General features: G+C 37.4%; 1 protein-coding gene across 2 annotated transcripts; it reads left to right on the top strand.

The window, feature by feature from the left end:
* The first annotated feature begins 39 nt into the window (after positions 1–39).
* Positions 40–8,857, top strand: polr3f.L (polymerase (RNA) III (DNA directed) polypeptide F, 39 kDa L homeolog). Of its 2 annotated transcripts, none has more exons than XM_018262892.2 (9): positions 40–449; positions 1,364–1,481; positions 2,656–2,723; positions 3,639–3,706; positions 4,019–4,131; positions 5,538–5,681; positions 6,604–6,711; positions 6,786–6,977; positions 7,298–8,857. In XM_018262892.2, exons 2-9 carry the CDS (start codon positions 1,425–1,427, stop codon positions 7,373–7,375), a joined length of 828 nt encoding a protein of 275 aa, XP_018118381.1. In that variant the 5' UTR covers positions 40–449; positions 1,364–1,424; the 3' UTR covers positions 7,376–8,857. The 2 variants fall into 2 exon arrangements, with proteins under 2 accessions (XP_018118381.1, XP_018118380.1); XM_018262891.2 differs by having other exon boundaries at positions 41–397.
* Positions 8,858–15,899: the final 7,042 nt, after the last annotated feature.

Raw genomic sequence — 15,899 nt, 5'->3', positions numbered from 1 at the left:
GCATGCGCCTATGCATGACGTATTTCCGCAAGAGATGGTGCAGCGACGCATTGCTTTACCTGGGGATCGAACGATTTGTGAATTTTTGGCACTGACGACGTAAATCACACAGCCATTTAGCGAAGAGACGAAATACCTTTGCTTTGAAAACATATTGCTGTGTTCGTTCGGAACTTATTCCATTTCCAAGCCGGAAGGCTTCCTTTTTTCCAGAAAACAAAATGGCGGTCGCTGCTTCCTGCTAATAGTACCGCAAGTGCCGCACTACTTTTGCTGTGTGTGTTGGGGCGAAAATCGTGTAGTGGGACACGTGGGCAAAGTCTGGGGACTCTTAAATAAAGATGACGGAGGCGAAGGTGAAGCAAGAAAGTGGGGAGGTAGCGGAGATAGAGAGCAGGTGAGCAGAGTATCTCTGGGCAGTTTAGGTGTGTTGCTGCTGGGATACTATAGTAAGTTACTTGTTTTATTTGCATGAAGCTAAATATTGATTCTGTGCATTAGAATTAAGGTTTATTAAGCAATAAGCACCATAAACTATTGTAATGATCACAAGCTTGTATTGTGATAGAAAACTAAAGTGCTGCATTAACTTTGTCACTCTTTCACTTGCTTAGTGTCTGTCTCCGCTTCTATCCAGCCTTTATCAGGGCCAGGGTTTTAGACGTGGGATTTGAACCCTACCAGTATTCTGAAAATCCTTATCCCTTAGCTGAAGGACATACATATACTCATGGTCAGCCCTGACATTTCATGTACAAGCCCACTTAGGGTTGCCACCTTTTATGGAAAAAAATACCGGACTTCTTATATTCTTCCTATTTTTCCTATTAATAACATTGGCATCAAGCATCATTTTTAGCGGCCAGGCCCGTAAAATACCGGCCAGGTGGCAACCCTAATAGTGACTGTCTTAGCATCTAACAGCAGCCCCTCTGGCATTTGCCAAAATCTACAGATTTCCAGTCCGAGCCTCACGTGACGGCCTGATAAGGCACTAATACATTTGCAGAAAGCAGTGGGTGTTTATCTACAGAAATTCTAAAACTGCAAAGGACATTATACACCATACACAGCTTTGCTAAACAATAACACAATATATTGAAATTATAATCTTTCTATTCTTTTCATTTTAAAATAAACATTTTTTTTATATGTTTTGTTTTTCTTTGGGATAGCAGTCCTGTCATACTGGATATGTTATAAATTTTCTTCATATGTTGTGCATTTCCACTAACATCAGGGGCCCACATGATTGCAAATGTTGGAGAAAGTCAGCAGTCCCATCAAAAAAAAAAATTCTCATTATGTTCCTGTTGCACATTAACCTTTTTCTCGTTCCTTAATATTGTATTTTTGTATTTAGGATTATTGAGCTGTGTCAGCAGTTTCCTCATGGCATCACTGACCAAGTTATTCAAAATGAGATGCCTCAAATTGAACCCAAACAAAGGGCCATGTGCATCAACCGACTACTGGCAACTGTAAGTTGTTTTATATTTCATTTTCCTGTTGTCTTAAATCATTTCTTCTAAAACTATGGCTACATTATTTAAGCTGCTCATGTCTGAAATCTTGTTCACATTAACATCATTCTAAAACCATGTTAGTAATACAAAAGGCTGTATTGTAGGGTCTCTAGTTAGTACAATGGTTACTCACCACATCAATGAAGTGGCCCAGGTGCACCGCCCTGAGCCCTCAGCACAGGGGGCGGACAAGCCGAAAAATCAATATGGAGCTGGCACTCTAAGGCAAAACTTCCACCAGGCAAATGTTCAAATGTGAAGAAGTTTGTGTCAAACAGCCTGACGCGTTTTGTGTTCCAAACACTTAATCATAGGCTTAATCATGTTAGTAATACAGGCTGTAGACTTTAAACATAAACTTAACGTGCAGTAGCAGAAAGCAGTTCTTATTGCTGCTTTCTAGCAACAATAAGATTGCTTGTTGCCTGTGTGGGCACAGAACAAATATCTTTTGAGGCAAATCTATTGATAATTGGTTATGGCATCCAGAACGATTCCGAGCAGCTTGGGGATTTATTCATGCTTTATAAGAGTTTCCTGATTGTCATTTTCAAATCAGACAGATGTGTAATTTCTCACAAATGTGTGTGTGACTGCTTAAAACTGTTAATTTTCTATGGGTATTAATGTTCAGGGCTGCTAAGCAGCAGTGCTGTGCTCTAACACCCATCCAAAATCTTACTTCCCAATGCAAATCGCAAAGCAAAAAAACAATCAATCTTGCCCTTTGTATATAATGTGCAATCTTTTGTATGATGGGTAACAGTAGAATTGTATAGATGTTTGTTTTGAATGTAATTTTATTTTACCATGGGCACTACTGTATGTGGTAAACACATGCATAACATTGTAACACTGGGGTACGAAATCTGCCATGGCATGCAGTGCATCATAGCCCAGGGTTTGCATAAAGCCCACATAGCTATAACTCATGTACACCTGTCCACCTTTATTTTTGGCAGAATATCCCTGACAAAGGGCTTTGCAAAGTTTTCCTCTACAATCTCAGCAACCTAACTTCTTAAACAGCACTCTTTAGTTAAATACTAATTATTTATAATTGCTGGTATGGTTACACATTCATAGTTTGGTGGGTCCGCTGGCTTTAATTTTTTTTTTACCTTTTCAGGGTCAGCTGGATCTGCTACGAAGTGGTACAGGATTGTTGTACAGAATGAAGGATCCACAAACTGTTGGGTGAGATTATTTACTGAGATAAAAGAAAAATAGCTCATTGCCATCAAAGCAAGGAAAGTGTGTATTAATATTCCTCAAATACATACTTAAATATAAAATAATTCTGATAAATTATGGTTTTATGCTTGTAATCTACTTAACAACAAGCTTTCAATTCTATATAAATATAGTATAATGGTTGTTTAATAATGGTTTGATAAAACCATCTGTTACAATTAAACTGCTTTTTATAGCTGTGGCAGCCATTTTTAATTATTTCTGGAAAGTTATATTCATTGCAATATAAGTGGTGAAATACAAATATACATTTTCATTTAAAAGAACGTTCATTCAGATCCCCCAAGTAAAGTTAACGATTCTGTAGGGAAGAGCAAAAAAACAAGCCACTGGGGCTATACCTTTAATGAAGAAAATTATGTGCCTATATTATTGCTTCATTTCCTTAAAAGTGTGCAAAACTTTTCCATACAAACTCATGTAGGTGTAAGGTGATCTAAATACCACACTCTGGCTAGACCACCTACTCATCAGATGCATGTATAGTCAATCTCTCATCAGGGACCTTCTGTGTATCCTATGTGGATACCCACTGAAAACGAATTGCACCAAAATAGTGTAATAGCGTTTTAATAAGATATAAATAGAAATCCGAATGGGATACTCACAAACCTTTAAAATCCTGGAAACTTCTACTCGTTTCACGTGGTACACCACACTTCCTCATACCTCAGCCAGAGTGGTATTTAGATCACCTTACACCTACACGAGTTTGTATGGAAAAGTTTTGCACACTTTTAAGGAAATGAAGCAATAATATTGGCACATAATTTTCTTCATTAAAGGTATAGCCCCAGTGGCTTGTTTTTTGCACCTCCCTACAGAATTGTTGACCATGCATTTTCATTTGTTTTTCAGTAAAATGAAGGGTTCAGACAATCAGGAGAAGTTAGTGTATCAGGTAATCGAGGATGCTGGTAACAAAGGTATGCTCTAAATGTAATGATTTTTGCTTATTTATTATGATGTATTCATAATTATTTACCTGGTGTATTCATAATTAATGAAAATGGTTATTCCTTTAAATAATTACTTGTGTTACATCTAGCTGTATGTAGAACTATAATATTATGGCAAGACTTTTGTGATTAAACCAGACACACACACACACACTCTCTCTCTCACTCACTCACTCACTCACTCTACGTTTTTCAGACTTTCTGGGTCAGGCTGTTATTCTACCAAAATGTATTTCTTTTTTTTTTTTAACTGAGTGCCGTGCTGTTTTAAATTTTTAGGTATATGGAGCAGAGATATAAGGTACAAAAGCAATTTGCCACTGACTGAAGTCAACAAGATTTTGAAGAACCTAGAGAGCAAGAAACTAATTAAAGCTGTGAAATCTGTAGCTGTAAGTTAGTTGGTTTTTCTTAATTTTGTTTGATATGTTACTAAGGGTGGGATAACATTTAAAGCTGTTGCAGAGTTTAGGCTGGTGGCAGAGGCGGCGTTTCCTTGTGAGGCAACTTTGGGCGACTTCGGAAAATGAAGCTATCTGAGTGATTCACATTCTAGCCAGCGGGATGGCATTTCGGGAGATTGGTCACCCAAAGAAGAGGAGATTTGTCGCTGGTGACTTATCTCCCTGAATCGGATTTTGTGCCACCACCCTAAAGGGTTTCTGTTATGACTTTTATGTGGGTGCTGTATTGCCATGATTCATTGGACACATTGACTAATATGATATTATTTACAGATTGTTTTCTGTTGCACAGCATAATGTGCGACACGTTTACACAGCTTATCTCCCAGTCCTTCATTGTGACTACCCTTTCATTCATGACAGGGCTTCTTTCTCTAACCACTATTTTTGTTAGTAGAGATGGTCTCACATACCCAGAGACAACAACAAGGCCCTGCAGTATCATCTTGAATTTTTATAGATTTATTTGTGGAACTCGGTTATGCTGCCAAACATAATTTTTGATGATGCAGTGACTGGTACCTCTATACAGTATACATGCTCTGGCTTTCATTGATTAATATTTGCCAAAGCAGCATGCGTCATGAGAGTTAAAAGTGGAGATTTTGGATCACACATGCTGCTAATTTCAGCTTGTGGGAAAATAGAGTAAACTGACTGCCTTGTTTCTTTTTTGCTAACTGATGCAGACAAGTATAGGCATCCACTCTGATTTTACTGCCTTTCTATTCTGGGAATTTCTGGCACATACTCAAGATGTCTAGGCAAAAGAGATTGTTTGATTAAAACTCTGAGAGCAGAAATTATGCTGCAGATGTCTAATGTCAGCGTGTTCCTTTAATAACAGCAAATAATCTTGCATTGTGATCAGTGACTAGAATAGGTATTCTAGTTGCTACTAAAAAAAAAACCACAAACACTGCAGTCCATAAATGCAATGATATCACTTATGAGAGCAGTGCTCAAAATACTTGATCTATTGGTCACACTGCACAATGACTATTTTACAGCAAAACCAATTTGCTTTGTTTCCGTTTATTTTGTTTGTATTCTAAAGCTGCAACTATTATTCTTTTATTAATACTACCATATTCCTCAGTGCTATACACAGTGGAGGAGAGTATATAATTAAACTTACAAATTGCATACAAAGAGTGGTCAGTACAAGAGGTAAAGAGGGTCCTGTTCCATAGAGCTTACAATCTAAAACAGTGTACAAATATTTGTACCCTATCAAGGGAGCTATTGGTGAAATGTATGCAATTCAATATCAACATTTTGTCTATCATCATGCTACTGTTTAATAGTCTGGCTTCTGTGCTTCTCCAATGTAGGCTTCAAAGAAGAAAGTTTTCATGTTGTACAATCTGCAGCCAGATCGCTCAGTGACAGGAGGAGCTTGGTACAGTGACCAGGATTTCGAATCTGAATTTGTGGAGGTGTTAAATCAACAGTGTTTTAAATTTCTACAAACCAAGGTGAATAGTCCAGCCTTTAGCATTTTAATTGCTACTGTTATGTTTAAGGGGGCTGTTCACTTTCCAGCATATTTTTCGTTTGTTGTTTTCAGAAAATAGAGTTTTTCAAATTACTTTCTATTATCTATTTCTGATTTGTGTGTTTTTCTAATATTGAAGTATAGATTTAATTCTTGTCTTTCTAAAGCAACACTGTTCTAAATTGATAGATTAGTTGATACATTTCTTATCTTTGTCCCTGCTGACCAGAAACCTTGAGTCAGCGGCTGTTAGAATTGATACAGTAGTTGCTAATATTCCACAGATGGTGCTGAGAAATGTATCAACTAATGTAACAGTTGAGAATTTGCACCTGGATCACTGAGCTGCCAGAGCTGAAACACTAGAGACAGGAACATTCAACTTAAATTCTGGAAAAAACAGCAAACAAATAAAAAATCGGTTAAAAAAAAAAAAAGCCTTTATTTCTGGTGAAAAATCTGAAAACAACTGAGATGAAAAAACTGTTTGGAAGGTGAACAACCCCTTTAAATGCCACTAGTACTTATGTACTTGCATTAATATATATTCTCACTGCAGACTGTCAAAATACCTTTTATGCTGTCCCTGTTACGCAATTAATCCTGGCATTTGGATAAGACTGAAACCCATGATGCCCCTGAATACACTATAATTTCCTTGTTTAATAGAAAATATTTATAAAAAAAACTTGGTTGCGGAACTTCTTTCTAATCTTAATATGGGTCTCTTGAGAAAGAGGTTAAGAAATACTGAATTTACCTAAGTTTGCTGGGGCAGGAACTGTCTCTCACCATGAAGCCTGAAAAAAAGAATGCATGTTTTCACTTTTTTTTCTGACATGTAATCAACACATACTATAATGGCACTTAGCACTTGTTTGGTCTTGTGTTATCCTATACAGGCTGAAGCAGCAAGGGACAGTAAACAAAACCCCATGATACAGAGAAACAGCTCATTTGCCTCATCTCATGAAGTCTGGAAATACATCTGTGAACTGGGGATTAGCAAGGTAAAGCAGAATTTTCACTGCACATTCATACATTTAATTTAACAACTCCCTTAAAACCTGTTTGTTTCTTAAAGGTGGAATTGTCTATGGAGGATATTGAAACCATCTTGAATACTTTAATATATGATGGGAAAGTAGAGATGACAATAATCGCTGCTAAAGAGGGGACTGTGGGTTGTGTAGATGGACAGATGAAGCTTTATAGAGGAGTGAACCCTATTATTCAGCCTGCAGGTTTAGTGAGAACTCCATGCGGCCTGTGTCCAGTAAGTAAACTATGTATCAATGTTTCTTCTAAATGTGTGTAATCTTTGGTTGTCTTGCAAGCTTTTTTTAATTTTTTCTGCTCAGGGCAGCTAGGATCACTGTCCTGAACTGACTGTGGCTTTATCCTGCCTGGTTTCCCAGCACAGTATTTGGGAGGACTGGTATTTTTTCCAAGTCTGCTTAGTGTATACTGGTGCTATAAATGTTAAACATTATCACAGTAAGCTAGAAATGATTGATCATAATCTCAGTATTGTTTTTCTTTTTATGTTTGAGAGTTTTGTAGACTTGCTTAACTTTTCTGTCATTTTCTTGCTAGGTATTTGACGACTGTTGTGAAGGAGGTGAAATTTCCCCATCTAATTGCATTTATATGACAGACTGGCTGGATTTTTAGTGGAAGGAGCCTAGCCTGGCACACAATTCAATCAGATGAGTGGTCATTCACAACAAGGATACATGGCTGAAGAAACTCTGTGCTATGAAATGGAACAGCTACAGCATTTGACTGCTGTTATATTTATTTTCGTAAACATTTTGCAGATGTTTGGTTATTTGAAACAGCAACAGACAACAGTTTTTTTTTTTTTTTTTATTCCATATTTATTTTTTGGCATGACACCTATGAGGCAAAATATTTAGAAACTGTAAAAATAGTTAACTCATTAGTCACCTACCTACTGAAAGGACACTCAGTTACATGATTCCGCTTCCTACCTTAAGCTGGCCATAGACGCAGAGATCCGATTGTACGAATCAAAGTACAATCGGACTTCCCCATCTCCCGACCTGCCACTAACCATAAAGATCAAAGTCTTACCATTCAGATCAAATATAAAGTTGTAATAACAGATCAGCCGATGTTCTGCCCCTGACAGCAATTGTCCTATAGTTAAAGCTGGTGACAGACTCCCTCTGAAAATCGTACGATCGGCAATACATGCAGAGATATTACACGCAGCCGACAGAAATTTTCTAACCTGTCCGATCGACCAAACTACCGATCCCCACCAGATGAAAAATGTCGGGACTCTCCACACACGGTCCGAATATCATACGAATCCTCGATTCGTACGATCGGATCTCTGCGTCTATGGCCAGCTTTAGGGGTGTAAACCTAGCAGCTGGAGCTCCATTTCCTTGTTCAGTCAGTGTCTTATCTACTCCGGAAGGCTGATATATTTTAGGGGCCTCTATTACTTTAGTAGTCTGGAGAAACATTAAAGTGGGTGAAAACATGCTCAGAGTGCTCTTCTTAGCTTTTTTATGTTAATTTTCTCTTTTTAACAGGTATTATCAATTTTAAAATGCTAAATTGGAATTTTGAGCTTAGCAAATCTCTTGCCTTGGGTTTGAGGTTGCTCCCTATTTTCCCAGCACAGCTTTACTGTGCTGCGACTACTTGCTGTAATTTGGGTCCTGCCTGATGCCCTCACTCACCTTGGAAAAAGCCACTCATTCCCTCCAGATGTCAGTACAGCTCTTCTTTCCCCCAGGGAGGGAGGGAACTGACATACAGGCTTCCTTTTTAACTCTCAGACAAGCAGCCCAGCAGCCTTAAGAGAGAGCTTCTAGAATGAAGGTTTCAGTTTAACAGTATAAAAATGCTAATATCTTTTAAATGATCGAAATTAGTAAAAGAAAATTGCAGAAGAGCAGTCTGACCAAAATTATTTTACTGTATGCAACAGAATTAGAGTAACTTTTATTTAACATAGGGGCATCCAGCTGTTCAATTACGACTCCCTGCATATTCTCAAAGGAGCTCAGTAGCTATTGTATGAAAACCTCTCAATTATATGTTAAATGCCTATCAAGGCATTGTATAACAAACGGCACATATGGATTTGGTTGAAAGGAAGCTTGATTTAGAACAGCAGTCTGCCCATGAGAAGAGAACTTTATAAAGCACACTATGGAGATGAGTTAACTTGCAGCACTTTGATGGGAGTCCTATTCAGTTTTGAAATGAGTTAAAATATACTAGGAAATGTATCCAGTAAGCTTGCTGGGGACTGGTACAGCTTACAACCTGCCATGTCAATATCCCATTGTTTCTGCTGTTTTTGTCTTTAAAATAAAAATACAATTCAAAAAATAGCAGTGTTTTTTTTTTGTTTTTTTTAAATTTTACCAAAAGATTATTGGCTTTCGGTGCTGGCTGCTTACAGAGTAACCCTTTATTTGCCTCATTGCTAATTTGCTGTTGAATATTCCCCCACCAAATGCAATTGAATGCTACTAATTGTATGCATGATTTAAGGTAGCCAGATCAATAAAATCAAGTCATTTAGATGCAAGTTGGCCTGGTTACTATGTAGCTATGCAGTATTCTGTGCAGATGGTTTACAATAGCTGCTCTCACTCAAAATAGTATAGGATGGAGCACACAGTAAGCAGACTCTGCTGCAATAAATTTTATTTGGATCACAACATGTTTCGGATCTACATGGATCCTTTTTCAAGTGAAATAGCCGCTGTGGCCTTTTAATGAAGAGAGCATTAGCAAAATGTTCCCACAATCATCGGATTTATGTTGGAGATGTAAAAAATCGGTGGGGAATCATATACATATCTGGGTTACGTGCCCTCTACTGGACGCTTTCTGGAAACAGATATTAGAAAGTATATATAGTATTACAGGGATAAAAATCCAGAGGGAAGACAGTTATATTGATTTTGTTATATATAAATAAAGAAAAGCAAACAATGTTAGAAGATCCGCTTACCTTCCATCTAATCCAGACGGCAAAATCACTGATCCCAAGGAGTTGGAAGTCTGAACTCCCCCCGACATATGAGGATTGGATGAGTGCTGTAAGAGAAACTAGTTTATTAGAGGAACTAACACACATTTCGCAGAATAATAGTAAGAGGTTCTGGAAAATTTGGTCACCCTGGCATAAATACTTGAAGGATTTCTTTTTAAGTTAAGCAAAGAATAATTGGTAAGCTATAGGTACATGATTTTAAATTTCGATTACTGATTTTGCCCCACATTAATAATTTGCCTAGAAATATATTGATTATGCATTACATGAATAATATGTTTAGAAATATGCAATACATAAAGTTTTGGTGTATATAGATGTAAGGGTAACCACATCACCCCTTTATTATTTCCCTTTAATTTCCCTCTTTTTTTTTTGTACCCCTAAAAATTGAAAATAAAGAAATTTAAAAAAAAAAAAAAAAAGAGAGCAAAGAGGATTACCAGCATTACATTGTAGGATTTTAATTGCTGCAGAAATTTTATTCAGCCCAAAAACCTATAAGAAACGCAACATTTCGGGCCTGCAAGGCCCTTTATCATGTCTACAGATATTCAAACCAACAATTAGGGGCTGATTTAAAGAAACATGACTAGAATATTCTTTGTAAACTTGAATTTTTGCCATTTATTAAATTAAAAAAATCATGAAAAGTTGCCAGAAAAAACATCACAAGTAAAAGCTGGCGAGGCTGTATAGAAGTCAATGGAAATGTTATCTGACAACTTTATTTATTTTCACAGTTTATTCAAGATTTTCATCAAAAATGAATGGGACAGTAAGATCCTCACTGGCATCCGACTTTTTTTCCACGAAAAAAAAACACGAGGGAATATTTTTACGTTTTTTTCTTAAGCTAGCATTCGAGAAAAAAAATTGTACAAGCTTTGTTGATGGTTTTCTTCCTTGTTTACGTTTTTTTTTTCCCCCACAAATTCGGATTTTCTAAATCTGCCCCTTAAAGTGACAGGAAGAGGTGTGGACTCAAAGCACCTCCTCTTTCTAGCAGTAACATCACAAATAATGGTACATAACCATATCACAATAGTGACTTGTCCATGTGCAATAAAGGTTTTTTTATTGCTGGAAAGGAGAGAACCTGATTAGGGTAAGATGGGCTAAAAGGAGCCAGAAAGCCCTTCAGGTGCAAGACATGCAGTGTAGAGGCAGCGACAAAGGACCTGGCATAGCAAGTGTCTGGCAGCAACAATGGTGTCGGGGGACAGAAATTTACGTAGGATGACCTTAGGTGCCCAAATATCTTGGCCTGACTCTGGGAAGCAATCAAGAAGTTGACACATTTGATTCAAGGACTTTCCATATTGACTTAGATAAAGTTATTTTTGGGTCGATAGTTTACCAGTCCTGGGCCCAGCAGCAGTGATTGTGTATATAGCATATACATGCTGGATACACAACTATTGCTTTTTTGGCACAGGCCCACATGCCCCAATTGGTTTGCAAACAACTAGGCATGGGCTAGGCTCAAATATTATTTGTGAACAACGATTAATGTAGTGATAATGGCAGTGACTGTCACAGCATATATAAAAAAACATTGTTATTGTGATATTATCCCATGATGTTATTTTTAAATGCCCCTGTATCCAAAGCTTGTTGGCTGGTACTTCCGATATTTCTTATGACTGACCACCTGCCATTAAGCCACTGCCATATAAGCTCGGTTGCGTCATAGTGCCATTTTTAGCACTGTTGTTATTGGCTAATTTGTTCTAGAATACCCCAAGGACCTGCTGTTCAGGTTTCAGTTCTGTAAATTCAGTTTTCCAGTTTGCTGTCTCTTATGATTATCTCATGTGCTGGAGGTAATCATAAGTCATGCATGTGAGTCCAAACTGCATTTGTTTCTCATTTTTTTCCCCCAATAACCACCAATACGGTAATTGTTTAAAAATAGACAGTCATAATTATCTTGTGCATCTTATTTATACTTTCACCTCTTGTATTGGTTATTGGCTGCTTTGCATATAAATGTGTATGTTCAATGTGTATAAATCCATTTATTTTACATCGCTGTGGAATATGTTGGTGCTTTATAAATAAATATTAATAATCTGTTAGATACATTTAGGAAGCATTAAAACAGATGGGGAGAATGGGGTCAATAATTTGAGGGGAGACAGCAAGGTCCCCTGTGTTTCAAGGTAAATGGGTAGAGCAGTCGTAGCAGTGAAACTGCTTCCAAAGAAGGTATTGCAAGCTTATCTGCTGTGCCTTATCTGTCAAATTTATGGCAGTAAACCTGATACTACAGGGGTTATTTATTAAAATCCCAATGTTAAAATCTCAAAAAATTTCATTTCTTTTCACTAGAAAACTAAAATCTTTAGAGTAAAAAAAAACTACATTTATTATACCCCGATGCTGCAAAAAAAACCAAATCCAAATATTTGCCATCTCAGACTTGTCAAGGTCCTGCACAAGTCAATGGGAGAGGCACCTATCTCAATTTGAAGTTTTTGTGGTCTGCGCTGGGTTTAGCCAGAAAAGTTTTTCAGAGTTTTGGCAAAAAACTTTTTCAATTAAATTGATTTTTTTCATTACTAAATAAGTTTAAATTGGGCATGGTATTTTGGGCAAGCTTTTTTTATTAACATTATGAAATACATTCGGATTCTAGTAAATAACCCCCTACATTGCGTCTGCAGTACATGTGGAAGCACAGATGCGGCCGCCATTCAATGGCCCTGCCCGATCAACATCTGACCAACTTTCTGCCATACGGGCCAAAAGGGTGCAGACTCGGTCTGTCGGCAGCTGTTATCGGTCCGTGTATGGCCAGCTTAACTCTTTCGAATATATTGCATAGCTAAACCTACAAAAATGCATCTTACATTGGGGACCTTCCACATTCCCTGGAAATTGGTTGGTCGTGGTAGGCTCCAAGTATTGACCCAGCGAGCAGTTTTTGTGCTGTGTTTCTCCATATTACCCAGATAACCGGTGTAAGGAGTAATAATATAAATAACATACAGACAGTATTCTGTACACATGAGGCTTAATGGTACATACTTATCACAGGTAACAGGGGCCTTTTTTTCTATTTACCTCATGTACAGGTTTCCTGAGTATCAGTTGCTCGTTAAGTTCCAGTTAATCAAATCTGTTCAAATTGATTTTTTTTTTTGTCGTCTTAGTTGGGGATTATTGGGAATTTAGAAATTAGGTATTAAATAATATTTATAAAGGTCACTGACAGTGCGGTAATATTGCACCAGAGTGCAATCTTCTTGGCTGATACAGGGTTGGGAAAAGTAGCGGATACTGAAAGACACAAAGAAGTGTTAAGATAGGGCAAGGGGACCCAAGAGGAACAGAGACTTGAGACAGACAATTGTGCACCAGTCCACCACCTATAAAAAAACCCTACAGTCATGCTGGGATAAGAAAATTAATCCAAGGAACCAGGTTAAAAGATGAGCGTTCAAAGTTGTGTGAGAAAAGTCTCCTTATGTGGAACTGCACAAACATTTTTCTAATCTGAGATCCTAACCCCAATGGGAAAGAACTGCTTCGCTTTATTTGAAAAGGAGGATATGCCAATAGTCATAGTCTCTGAGGGTGTGTTTCTTCCGCTTGTGTTTTCTTACCTATTGGCTGGTTAGGGTGGGAATTTCTTGAATATGCTTACAGTAAATAATGTATATACATATACGTGAAACCATAATGTAATGTGGTATAAACTAGTTTAGTTTGGTAAAAAACGTTATTTACTTAAAATCTACAGATATATATTTGCATTGGTGAATGGATTTCCTGCTCCACACGTGACCACATCCATTGTCTTTCGAGACTATTATATTATTATTAATCATTTCTGAGCACCCCCAGTGCCTCCAATGCAGTGCATGCCCCCAATGTCTCCGTCTCAGTCCTATCCCCCATTCTTTCTCTATAATGCATATTTTCTCAACATACTACAAACAGCAAGACGGGTGGATTAGTAAAACTTGAAGCTCCATCGGTGTTACTGGGAAAACCCTTTGCTATGCTAAGATAGATCAGAGAGAGAGGTTTTAGCATTGTTGTCCTCCTGAGTATATTGTATTGATAAATGAATTTCTGTCACTTCTGCATTTGGTCATAACTATCCTAAAAGACCTATAGTCTAATATATTGCATTGTCATTTTTTATTTTTTTTTTGGAAATCAGAACTGAATCTACAAAGTATTACGTGCAGTAGGATATTTTTTTACCATCTTTTAAAAATGCCCCAGTTATTTTTTAGGTTCCTCTCACATGTCTAAAGTAGCAGAGTCAGTGGGACCTGGAACGTCATGCATTGACAGGAAACTGAAAAGGCAGTGATGTTACACAATATCACTTTACCAGAATCACCCCATAGACTTTTCACTATAGAACTAAAACTCCATAAATGGAATCTTTATAAATATTAAAGAAGAAAAAGATATAAGGAAAAAATAAAAGTAGTGATTAAAGGGGTTCACCTTTGAGATAACTTTTAGTATGATGTAGAGAGTGATATTCCGAGACAATTTGCAATTTTTTTCTCATTTTTTAATATTGAAGGTTTTTGAGTTATTTATCTTTTTATTCAGCAGCTTTTCAATTTGCTTATTAACCAATCTGGTAACTAGGGTCCAAATTACCCTAGCACTCATGCATTAATTTGAATAAGAGACTGGAATATGAATATGAGAGGCCTGAATAGAAAGAGAAATAATAAAAAGTAACTATAACAATAAATTTGTAGCCTTACAGAGCTTTTGTTTTTTAGAAGGGAGTCAGCGACGCCCATTTGAAAGCTACAAATAGTCATAAGAAAAAGGCAAATAACTATGAAACTATAAAAAATAAATAATGAATACCAATTGAAAAGTTGCTTAGAATTGGCAGTTCTATCTCATAATAAAAGTTACCTCAAAGGTGAACCACCCCTTTAAGAGATATTTACAAACTGTCACTCCAGAAGCATGGACGAGAGGGTTGGTTGCAGAAGCTCCCAAGCTGCAACCAGATTCTAGCCCTCTGGCTATTCATATAATTATGCCAGAAAGTAAATGGTACAAACTAAAGTTGATACCTGAACATACAAAAAAAGTCATAACATGGACCAAGTGGTTGCACAAATTAACGACATTAAATTAAAGGTACTTGAGTCCAAACATGGTCCCTGCACTTGAACATTTTGGCTCCAAGTGTCATTGTACCTGTCCAGACCATTTGGATGATTCATGAGCCAGTGCACCAAATGTTACAGGGACCCTGGAGCTTAGATTTCCCACTATTTCCAGCCTCAATTCATGAAATGGTACTACACCAAAAGACTCAGGAGCAGATGTCATTTTGGTGCAGAGAAATGACAGTGTCCGTAATCACAACTGAAGCAGATTTGTGGCAAAGTGTTGGAAGCAATTCCATGCTGCTAAAATTTCACTGGAATATTTGACAAAACATGGTGATTAGCTTCTGATCCCTAAATGCAGTGATCCCCAACCAGTAGCTCGTGAGCAACAGGTTGCTCTCCAACCCCTTGGAAGTTGCTCCCAGTGGCCTCAAAGCAGGTGCTTATTTTTGAATTCCAGGCTTGGTGCAAGTTTTGGTTGTATAAAAACCAAGTGTACTGCCAAACCGAGCCTCAATGTAGGTTGACAATCCATATAGGGGCTACCAAATGGCCAATCACAGCACTTATTTGGCACCCCAAGAACATTTTTCATGCTTGTGTTGCTCCCCAACTCCTTTTACTTCTAAATGTTGCTCGCAGGTTCAAAAGGTTGGGGATCCCTGCCTAAATGTATGGGATTAAAGAAGGTACAAAGCATATACCCTGCATTTTACTAATCAGGATAGAAAATAGGATTATTTGCAGCTATTGGTTTTTGCACAGATTATGCAGAGTAGACTGCTTTGTAGGGGATAATGGGACTCTCTCTTTTGACAAGCCACAAGTGTTATTTACATTGCAGTTTTCATTCGTATACGCGCATGAGATCCGTCATTCAAAAACTGTTATCCAGAAAGCTCCGAATTTACGAGAAAGCCATCTCCAACAGACTCAATCTTAATCAAATCACCAAAAATTTTAAAAATTATTTCCTTTTTCTGTGTAATAATCAAACAAGAGCTTGTACTTGATCCCAATAAAGATATAATTAATCCTTACT

Source organism: Xenopus laevis, chromosome 5L (assembly GCF_017654675.1).
Source record: "Xenopus laevis strain J_2021 chromosome 5L, Xenopus_laevis_v10.1, whole genome shotgun sequence".
Classification (NCBI taxonomy): domain Eukaryota; kingdom Metazoa; phylum Chordata; class Amphibia; order Anura; family Pipidae; genus Xenopus; species Xenopus laevis.
This window is presented reverse-complemented; position numbering and strand designations above follow the sequence as displayed.